Here is an 11,789-nt window from a genome sequence, read left to right as displayed (position 1 = left end):
AGGAGAGAAGCAATTTAATTGCTCAGTCTGTGGTAATAGTTTTGGTCAGAAACCACACTTGACAAGACACATGAGAATCCACACAGGAGAGAAGACTTCAAACTCTGTTCGTGGGAATAATCACTTTAATTGCTCAGTCTGTGGTGAGAGTTTTGGTGGTGAAGACCACTTGAAACAACACATGAGAACCCACACAGGAGATAAACCATTTAAATGCTCAGTCTGTGGTAACAGTTTTGGTCATAACGATGGCTTGAAACAGCACATGGCAGTTCACAGAGGAGATAAACGATTTCAATGCTCAGTCTGTGGGAAATGTTTTCATCAGAATACACAGTTGACATCACACATAAGAGTCCACACAGGAGAGAAGCCATTTAAATGCTCACTCTGTGGTACCAGTTTTGGTCAAAAAGGAACCTTGAAACAACACATGATAGTCCACACAGGAGATAAACCATTTAAATGCTCAGTCTGTGGGAAATGTTTTGGTGGGAAAAGAACCCTGGAGATACACATGGTAGTCCACACAGGAGATAAACCATTTAAATGCCCAGTCTGTAGTAACCGTTTTGGTTGTAAAGGAACCTTGAAACAACACATGATAGTCCACACAGGAGATAAACCATTTAAATGCTCAGTCTGTGGTAACAGTTTTGGTCGTAAACGAAACCTGAACAAACACATGATAGTCCACACAGGAGATAAACCATTTAAATGCTCAGTCTGTGGGAAACGTTTTGGTCGTAAAGGACACTTGACATCACACATGAAAGTCCACACAGGAGATAAACCATTTAAATGCTCAGTCTGTGGTAACAGTTTTGGTTATAAAGGAAACTTGAAACAACACATGATACAGTATCATTAAAGGAGAATTTCGGTTTTTTACACCACGGTCCTCATTTCCAGTTTAGAATATGATGTTTTACTCACCGAAATAGTTTTGCGTCATTCAGATGCCCAGGGAAGATTTTGAGCTCCGAGTACACTCTTCAAACAGGCTAGAACCGCTAGAACGTGAGCCCACGGGGCATTCTGCACGGCAGTGCACGCGCTCTCTAAATGACACTTTTTCTGTCAGATCACGGTTCATTATGGTTGTAAATATAATTATCTAGCTAATAGCTACAAGCTAGGCTAACAACAACACCGGAGTCAGCGTTGATCTGCCCCGGTGGGGTTACAGTGCGTATCGTCCCCCTCTGTGAAACCACTTCTTCAGAGAAACCACAGAAGGGGGACGATACGCACTGTAACCCCACCGGGGCAGATCAACGCTGACTCCGGTGTTGTTGTTAGCCTAGCTTGTAGCTATTAGCTAGATAATGTTCTAGCGGTTCTAGCCTGTTTGAAGAGTGTACTCGGAGCTCAAAATCTTCCCTGGGCATCCGAATGACGCAAAACTATTTCGGTGAGTAAAACATCATATTCTAAACTGGAAATGAGGACCGTGGTGTAAAAAACCGAAATTCTCCTTTAAGGCCATGTTCACATTACAGGCAAATATGATTTGCTGAGTCATTAATCATTATCTTGATTGGTTTCCCAAATCTGATTTGGGAGTGTGTCCGCACTGCCACAAATCTGATTTTCAAGTCAGATCTGTGTGTCCAAACCTAAACAGCCTATCTGCATGGGTTGCTATGGTAATGACGTGGGCGTCAGTAAATACGTACGTTGGTGATGTGGTTTTCCTGCGCAGAAGCATTTGATGACGAGTTGCGAGTGACGTTCAAATCAGATTTGGTGGATCTGTGCGTCCGCACTGAAGACACATCAGTCAAAAGCACATTTGAAGCAGATTGGAAACTACCTCCATATGTGGTTTGGGACAAGTGACACAAATCAGACTTGGAGCGTCCAGACTCATAAAACCAATCTGGATAAAGTCATTAATAGGTCACTAAAGTTCACAAATCAGATTTGGCCTCCTAGTCTGAACATGGCCTAATACTCCACACAACAGATTTCACTTAATATTTCAAATTAATTTATCAGTGGAAACATATTATGAGGCCATTGATTGAGTGATTGTCACAACATTTCTCTTCTAAATGAATGATACAATTAAAATCATTAGTGTCTCAAAATGAGATGAAACAAATGGGAATATTATTTGAAAATTACACTTTTGTTTGTTAGCATCTTATATTATCCTGCATTTCAATTGTTCAATTGAGATGACCGTCAGTATTGTCATATATTGCTATTGAAAAGTTGCATCAGGCATTGACGTCTCATGAAGGAAAAGTGGAGGCTGTTCAGGATGGTTGGAAGATAGAGATCATCAGTTTACATGAAAGAAACTGAGTATTTCTAAATCTAACATCAGTCAAGACATTCACTGATAAAAGGGCAAAGTTCTGACTCAACACATCAAATGGCTAATCTGTCAGAAAAGGTTTGCTGTATTTTTGTATCGTTTTCATAACTTAGTGTCCACATTTAAATGCAATCACTAATGAACAATTGATTTTGTATTTGAAATGTAATTCCTGTCTGGTTTAATTCAGTATACTCATTAATTGTGAATTCACACTGTAATTTGACTTGCTGGGTTTATAGAGTTGTTAGTACTCTTCCCAGACACTTAGGTTATCCTTTTTTCGGTCACACTTCACAATACTGTAACATAAAAACTGGGTAGTTATTGAGGAACTAGTCAGGAACGAACCATTATTTGTATTTGTATTTATTGATTTATTTGAGGGACAGTGCACATTAATTAACATGACTGTAAACATGCCAGTGTTAGCCAAACGGCTAATTTTCAACTAAACTAATTTTCAATTAGTTGATGAATAGTTCATGATTAGTTAATAGGGAGTTCCCTAATGGTAGTTACTTAAGAACTGACCATTAGTTACCATTTTAACGAACCAGTAAGTAATGATTACTTAATTAAAAAAAGATTGTTTTTCTTTCGCTAGTTCATGAGTAGTTAATGGGTAGTTACTTAAGAACAGACTATTAGTTACCATAGTTGTTACTAGGGAATTAATCATTAGTTCATGATTACTTCACCATTAGTTACCATATTTGTGCCCCTTCAAGTAAAGCAGGCCACAATACTTAGTTGTTACTAAGGGGTTCATCACTACTTCATGATTACTTTACCATTAGTTACCATGTTTGTGCCCCCTCAAGTAAAGCAGGGCTTCATACTTAGTTGTTAGTAGGGAATTAATCATTAGTTCATGATTACTTCTTTAGTTACCATGTTTGTGCCTTAGTTGTTACTAGGGAATGCATCATTACTTAATGATTATCTTACCATTAGTTAAAATCACCCACCTAAAACAAATATATACAAGAGATGTTCCCCTTCGGCCTCAAGATTGTAAGTGTGGCTCTCTCCCAACTGAGCTATCCAGACTGTTCAGGTATTTCAGTCGGTAGAGTCTATACTATGTATTTGCAGAGCTGGAGACCAAGTACTTATAGTATTGAAGGTATATACCACCCAAATAATACTTAGGTATATCCCAGCAAAATACTACAATTTCGTTCTCCACTGATTACCAGGGGCATGTCTTGGGTCTTGTAAGCCAACTTTGGTGCTCAGAATGTGGGTAAAGGCAGGCTGGAGGGCAAGGGGGCTGTTCTGGGTCTCTGGGACTGACCCTAGTGCTCAATGGTTGGGTAGAGGCAGGCTGGAATACACCTTTAAAATTATAAGTACTTAATCACAAAGTCGTATATGGGTTGAATACACCTTCAAAGTATAAGTACTTGGACAGAAAGCAGTTTTATACCTTCAATACTATAGGTACTTGGCGTCTGGCTCTGCAGATACATAGTATAGGCTCTACCAATTGCACCAAGTTAGCAGTTGGTAGAGAACCAGACGAATCTGGGGGCCAAGGGTTCAAACCTCACGTGGAGCAACTCTTGTATTTATTTGTTATAGGTAGGGTCATGGTAACTAATGGTAAAGTAATCATGAAGTAATGATTAATTCCCTAGTAACAACTAAGCATGAAACCCTGCTTTACTTGAGTGGGCACAAATATGGTAACTAATGGTAAAGTAATCATGAAGTAATGATTAATTCCCTAGTAACAACTAAGCATGAAACCCTGCTTTACTTGAGTGGGCACAAATATGGTAACTAATGGTGAAGTAATCATGAAGTAATGATACACTCCCTAGTAACAGCTATAGTAACTCATAGTCTGTTCTTAAGTAACTACCCATTAACTACTCATGAACTAGCGAAAGAAAAAAACATGTTTTTAAGGAAGTAACCATTACTTACTGGTTCGTTAACATGTTAACTAATGGTCAGTTCTTAAGTAACTACCATTAAGGAACTACCTAATAACTATTCATGAACTATTCTTCTTTACATGTTGTGGACCCCAGGAAGACTAGCTGATTGCCATGGCGTCAGCTAATGGGGATCCTTTTAATAAACAAATAAACTATTCATGAACTAATGGTTCCTTCCTGACTCGTTCCTCAGTAGCTATCCAGTTTTTTGTTACAGTATTGTAAAGTGTTACCCCTTTTTCTTATAGCAGGTAGAATAACTAATAATTGAATCTGTCACTATATAACTGTTCTAACAAACATACATTTTCCTTTAAAAAAAATGGTCCAGGTTCACTTGTTTCAGCTTTTATTTTTGATTCACTGACCCTAATTTACAGTCAGTTTATTCACTTTGGGTTTTTTCCACATTACATTTTGATCACATTATAGATTTATGTTTGAAATGGGTCATGCAAATAAAGGTCTTGATGACGGGACAATGGTGATGTAATATTCCCCACAGCACTTTTGGTCAACTTCACTATTTATATTTGCATTTCAGGCATTTAAGCAGCTTTAGAAACTTGACTGAGCTTCACACAGTTAACACAGATTTATGCTGAGTACAAGACTTGCTCAAGGGCCCTTTGACCACAGTTGTTGAGGGAGCCAAGAGTACGGCCATATGAAATTATGACCCCCCTAATTCTTTATGACATGGCTCTCTCAGACAGGCTCTTCCACATGTTTCTTATCAAGTGAAAACCAAGTTGTGAGGTGACGTAAAGGTCCCACGCAAGAACCCATAAGCCCTCTCTCAAAACACCCCAATCGAAAAGATTTTGATAATTAGGCCTACATTTTTTAATCAATTTCAGACAAATTATGGAAAATTCTGCAGTATTCCATGTTTTACAGTTGATTCAATTTTTATTACCAAATGATGATTCCGCCCGCCCCCATTTTGCGGAAATCATATCATATGGTCCCAGACAAAAGCATTTGTCCTTCATTTGGGACCAGCGAAATGTCCTGATAATGGGGATTAACATTTGGAATTAATGCTAGCTGTTGATAAAGTCATAATGGCTGTAAAGGGTTTTGAACGACTGCAATAAGTTGTAACATAAACTAGCTTGCTAACGTTACTTGCTACTGCCTTATTACTGCATCCTTAATTGGCATCGTCTCAATTTTCATTGTGGGCATGAAAGCTGCATCTCCATCATCCCTGGTTTCACCAGACCAGCTGTGAGTGTGCGGCTGTGCGCTGCTGTCATTTCAATGCCAGTAATATAAATTTAACGCCAACTTCAAACTTCAAAACCAAGATGAATGTCTTGGGTTGAATGGCAACAGGGGAAAAAATGAAAACACTAAAGTGCTTTTATTTAAGTACAACACTTAACTGTACTTAAAGCCGTTCAAGGCCTTGGAACTGAGACAACTCAATTTGAGACGTTTTTAAATTATTTAAACAACCTAGAGATACCATGGAGTCATATGTTGTCATCTTGGATAGATAACAATATTGTTATCTATCTAAGATTATTATTGTTATCGAAGTGCATTACCATGACATATACATTGTCTAAAGTTAAACTTGGTGTGCTTCTGCCCAGCCTCCTGTAACTGACTATAGGTCGTAAACTAAAGTATCATAGTTATGAATATTTAATATATTAGGTAATGCTTTTGACAGCTCCCCTCAGTTCATTTCCATTATCAAATATCAAAACAACTTCATATAGAGAGCCAAAGTGAACATCACTTCCTGCCTTTCTCTGTGTACCAGCATCTGAAAAAATATGAATGGTGGTAAATGAGACAGACGTTAGTTTTTTTATCCCGCTTGAATTGTGCCACGGGATACACATGTACATTTTGTCAATTTAAAAGATAACGAGAAAGTTGCATTTTGCCCTGAAACGGAAACGTAAGCTTAGTTTTCTCAATCGACTCCATCTCTCGTGTCGCACAATATACGGTCACACCATCAACATGGACTGGCGGGAGAGACATCACTTATGCCACTGGTTGTGCGTAGTCTTTCTGATTCATAACTTATAGTGCCACAGTTTTACCACAAACTGTGACTTTCTTGACTTGCAGTTATCTTTTACATTGACAATCATGATATGTGTGTACCCTGTGGCACAATTCAAACTGGATTTAACAAAAGTAAGTCTGTCTCGTTCACCACCATTCATATGTTTTCAGACGCTGGTACACAGAGAAAGGTAGGAAGTGAGGTTCACTTTGGCTCTCTATTTGTTGGGTGCTGTGAGGTAAATAAAAACTGCTGTTGATTATATCTTTGATGTCAAATTTTAAGTGCTTTTGCCACCTTGATCTTATTGCCCTGAGCTCCTAAAGCCTCTCTTGCAGAGTAAATTTAGGAGGTAATTTCATGAGCCTGGTAAACCATCCGCTCACGTTAACTCACATTCTGTTTGGTTCTGCGGGGCTGTCTGGCCTCCAGCCCGGGGCAGGCGTTTTCACAAATTACAAAGTCTACGGGCCAATCAGGGACCTGCCTCATAGTTGACATCATAACCGACCAATCTGGGATGCCGCTGGCCAAACAGTAATGGCTGTACCCATCCCTCTCTGGCTCTCGAAGCAACGAGCAGTAATGTCAACGTTTGCTGAGTTTAAACAGCCATAAGTGCAGTTATTGCAGAATTAGACTCAATAACAACAATTAAACAAGAGCAGGAGTTTCTCGGTGGAAAATACTTTTTCGCCGTTCTTCCAAGTGGATTTGGATTTGACTGGATCCGATGCTGATTGGCTGAAGGGATGGATTTGGCGACGCTGATTGGCTGAACGAGTTGTCTGTCAAGGCAAGTACTCCGACCCACTGAAATTACTGTGTATTGTTTGGAGTCCAGACTGATACGAAGAGCGAAACCTAATCTGAGATGACGAATCAGGATGGTTTTAACCAGGCTATAATTTCATTGCCTGCTGCCACATCAGTCTCTCGCCTCTCTGTAGACGTACTCCAACCCGTGATCTCCGAATGAGTCATAGTTCTCGTAGCTGGGCAGTGAGGTCCATTCCGGCCTGTAGGTGGTGGTGCTGTACACAAACGCCTCCACCATACTTCCCGGCGATGGCGTCTCCCCTCCGTCTGTGCATCCCACCCACTCCGTCACCTCCAGCTTCAGCGGAGTGCGCTGGTACATGGTGGGGACACCCTCGAAAGCATCCAGGAACTTCAGCATGTGGTCGTCCACTCTGTAGATCTCCCCGGCGACGCGCTGGCCCTGGCCGGGGAGGTTGAGGAGGCGAGGGATGTTGTACACGCCGGCAATGACCAGCGGGTGCTTCTCGGTGGTGCGGGCCGACCCCAGGAACTCGGCGTGGCCGTTTGCCTGGTCGAACATGCGGTAGTAGTTGGGCTGCCCCTTCTTCAGGGTGCCGTAGACAAAGACATGAGTCATGTGGATGAAGGATGGGAGGCACACCTGCAAAATAAAACGGGAGAGATGAGCATCCTCTTGGCAGCTGCAACATTCTTAGTGCTCCTATTGATTGCACATTTTCTTTCTTGTCAGTTTTCACTGCATAGTTACAATATAATAAAGCAGTCTTGAATATATAAGTAAACTAGCTGCGTAGCAGCCTGATCATCTAGTCGGCCCGGTACAACGCACACACACAACTGTTGTGCGTTGTGCTGTGCGTCCATAGACTGTAGGTGTGCGTCTAAGGTCTGTGTGTGTTTTGGGGCTTCTCTTGAAGGTCTATGTGCATTTTGGGCTTTTATTGTGAAGATGTGTGTGTATTTGTTTTGGGCTTTTTCTTGGAAGGTCTATGTGCTTTTCTTTTGAAGGGATGTGTGTGCTTTGGGCTATTATTTTGAAGGTCTGTATTTTGAGCTTTTATTTGGAAGGTTCTGGGCTTTTATTTGGAAGGTTTTGGGCTTTTATTCTGAATGGGTCTGAGCTTTTATTTTGAAGGGTCTGTGATTTTATTTGGAAGGTTCTGGGCTTTTATTTTGAAGGCTTTAGGCTTATGGCCTATGTCCACCAGCTGCCATACCGCATCTGGTGTACATTGGGTGTTAAAAGGTCCTTTTATTTCAAAGGTTTTGTGCTTTTTTGGCCTTCGAACGTGACATCAGGCCAGTGTATGTGTGTGTGTGGTTGTGTCGTGTTGTGTTGGTATTGTGCCATCGGGCTGGTTCATGAATCATGACACAAACCGTGACTCACAGACACCACCCACCCATCCAATTTTATAGATCAGACTGGTGTAGTGAGCAAGGGTCTGTTAAGCTCCATGCTCAATTTGTTGTTTGTTTTGCTGTTCCTGTGAGTGAAGATGATAAAGAGAAATCTCAGTCCTCACAACTTCATCAAAGCCAAACTGAAGAGAAGAGAGAGGCAGAGCCTCTAGCCAGCAGCTCAACTGAACAGATGAAAGACTGAAGACAGTGACGAAGAATGGATGGGAACGAGTGAACCTCATCAGTCAGGTTTAGACTCACAGAGAAACAGTGAAATTCTCGGGAAGAAACACTTGACTTGGTCAGAGTGTAGTCAAAGTTTTGGTCTTAAACCAAAGTTGAAAAGACACATGATAGTTCACACAGAATAGAAACAATTTAATTGCTCAGTCTATGGTAAATGTTCTGGTGACAAAAAAAAAAAGCTCAGTCTGTGGTAAAGGTTTTTATCATAAAGGATAGTCCACACAGCAGAGAAACAATTTCTTTGTTCAGTCTGTGGTAAGGGTTTTGGTAAAAAATCAGTCTTGAAGAGACGCATGATAGTCCACCACACAGGAGATAAACAATTGAATTGCTCAGTCTGTGATAAAGGTTTTCGTCATAAAGGATACTTGAAGAGACACATGATAGTCCACACAGGAGAGAAACAATTTAATTGCTCAGTCTGTGATAAAGGTTTTCGCCATAAAGGATACTTGAAGAGACACATGATAATCCACACAGGAGAGAAACAATTGAATTGATCAGTCTGTGAGAAAGGTTTTGGTCTTAAAGTACACTTGAAGAGACGCATGATAGTCCACACAGGTGAGAAACAATTTAAGTGTTCAGTCTGTGGTAAATGTTTTGGTCAAAAAGGACACTTGAACAAACACATGAAAATCCACACAAGATAGTAAACATGTAATTGCTATCTGTGGTGGAGGGGGGATTTAAGTGTTTATGCATGCCAATATGTACTGTGTGTGTGTGTGTGTGTGTGTGTGTGTGTGTGTGTGTGTGTGTGTGTGTGAGACACACACACACACACACACACACACACACACACACACACACACACACACACACACACAAAATTAGGCATAGGCCAGTGATGCCCAACCAGTAGATCGGGATCTACTGGTAGATCTCAGGGTGCTTACCGGTAGATCCCAAAATCATTTTTGGATAATGAGTGTAACTTTGTAGTGTGAGTATTCAGTCAGTCCGTGCATGTTTATTGTAAATGGACATTTTAAATATACATTAACAAATCTGTTTATTGTTCATTGATTATCACTTATCATTGAAATTACAAACAGCATTTCATTTATGGCCATGTCTACCCACACTTAATAGTTATGAAGTATGGTAGATCTCGTGCTAAAATTTTAAAAGTAGATCTGAAGTGTAAGAACGTTGGGCACCCCTGCATTGGCCTAATATGGAGGCTCATTTGGTTCAGCCATTGGATGCAGCAGGGAGACAACACATGCAACATAACAGAGTAGAGGATTTTGTGAACGGGTGGTGGGACCTTTGTGCTTTATACAAGACACAGGTCTAATAATCACTGAAGGTCTTTGGACTGTGTTATTGCAGGGTAAGTCAGCAGCTCAATCATTAATTATGATGTGAGGTGAATGGTAATCTTGTCAAAGGATAACTGCGTCCTCAAGAAAGACTGTACTACTTTCTGAGGCGCCTCAAGAGATTTGGCTTGAGATGAGATGAGAGATAAACGTTATTGTCCCAGGAGGGAAATTTGTCTTGGCAAAAAGTGCTTGTACCAACATCGGTGTAACAGACACAGTAACACAGAACAGACACGGTCACAGTCACAGCATTGCACTAAAACACAGGAAGAGTGCCAGCTAAGGCACAAGATTGCACAGCCCTATTGCATGGTGTGTTTAAATCATCCAATCCCATTAGTAAGGGAAGAATAAAATAAGCAATAAAACCATAATACCATAAAAATCATAAAAATAAAAATCAAATAAAAATCGGCAGCGGATTAGATAAAAGAATAAAAGAGTAAAAGAATAAACCAATAAAAATAGGATTAAGAGGTAAGAGAATAAGACCAAAGTAAGAGCAGTAAAAACAAAACAAAACAAACAACAAAGGCTTTAAATACCGCTCCTACTTGGATACCTACCTAACCTTACTGGAGTGCTACACCTGGGGGAAGAGCAGGCTGTTTGTTCAACAGTGCAATTGAGGTGGGGAGAAAGGAGAGCTTATAGCGGTTGCTCCTGTGTTTGCTAGCTCTGAATCTTCTCCCGGATGGTAGCAACTCATATTCCGAAAATAAAATGTGAGAAGGGTCAGTCAAGACTTTATGAGCCAGGCTGATCACCTTTTTCTCAAAGATGGACTGGAGCGTCTCCGATTCATTCTTTCCAATCACTTTCAAGGCTGTGTGGACTATTTTTAGAATTCTTGCCTTGAGCTGGACGGTCAGGGACCCAAACCAAGCCGCCATGCCATATCTAATCAGGCTTTCCAACACAGCATTGTAAAAAGTGGACATGATAGTTGTGCTCACACCAAATAGTCTTAGTCTGCATAGGAAGTGCAGGCATTGCAGGTAGTCTACATTTGGTACTTTCTACATTTGGTACTTTGAGTACCAAAGTGCTTGTGAATTTCTATCGCTGCACCATTGAGAGTGTTCTGAACTTCTGACAGGTTGCATCACAGTGTGATTCGGCAACCTGACTGCCCAGGAGTCAGGACTGCAGACGGTTACAAAGGACTGTGAAGACAGCAGCTAAAACCATCAGCACAGAACTGCGACACCATAACATCATTCTACACCACTCGCTGTTCTCACTCCTCCCATCCAAAAAACTTTACCAGAGCATCAAATCACAGACGGCACGGTGGCTCAGTGGTTAGCACTGTTGCCTCACAGCAAGAAGGTCCCGGGTTCGAACCCTGGTCCGTCCCAGGTCCTTTCTGTGTGGAGTTTGCATGTTCTTCCCGTGTTCGTGTGGGTTTCCTCCGGGGGCTCCGGTTTCCTCCCACCACCAAAAGACATGTTAGGGTTAATACAGGTCTTTGCAAGGCAGGCAAAAGAAGTGGAGTTGGTCCCCGGGCGCTGTACTGTGGCTGCCCACTGCTCCTAGTTCTACGAAGGTTCCTAGTAGAGGATGGGTCAAATGCAGAGGATGAATTTCCCCATGGGGATAAATAAAGGATAACTTAACTTAACACCTCTCAGTCAGCCCCGTTGTCAGGTTGCTGAACAGCTGAACCATACACACTGCAATGCACTTGTCATTTTATTATATTACTGTATATTATA

General features: G+C 41.0%; 1 protein-coding gene across 1 annotated transcript; it reads right to left on the bottom strand.

The window, feature by feature from the left end:
- Positions 1-4,676: 4,676 nt before the first annotated feature.
- LOC310772842 (gamma-glutamylaminecyclotransferase-like) lies at positions 4,677-11,473 on the bottom strand. The gene is made up of 2 exons (XM_083632771.1): positions 11,339-11,473; positions 4,677-7,730 (listed from the first exon to the last, which is right to left on the bottom strand). Exon 2 carries the CDS (start codon positions 7,704-7,706, stop codon positions 7,236-7,238), a length of 471 nt encoding a protein of 156 aa, XP_083488897.1. The 5' UTR covers positions 7,707-7,730; positions 11,339-11,473; the 3' UTR covers positions 4,677-7,235.
- Positions 11,474-11,789: the final 316 nt, after the last annotated feature.

This window comes from Poromitra crassiceps (assembly GCF_964638095.1).
Source record: "Poromitra crassiceps genome assembly, chromosome: 3".
In the NCBI taxonomy this organism is placed as follows: Eukaryota; Metazoa; Chordata; class Actinopteri; order Beryciformes; family Melamphaidae; genus Poromitra; species Poromitra crassiceps.
The sequence above is the reverse complement of the archived record's forward strand: the minus strand, read 5'-3'. Positions and strand labels throughout refer to the sequence as shown.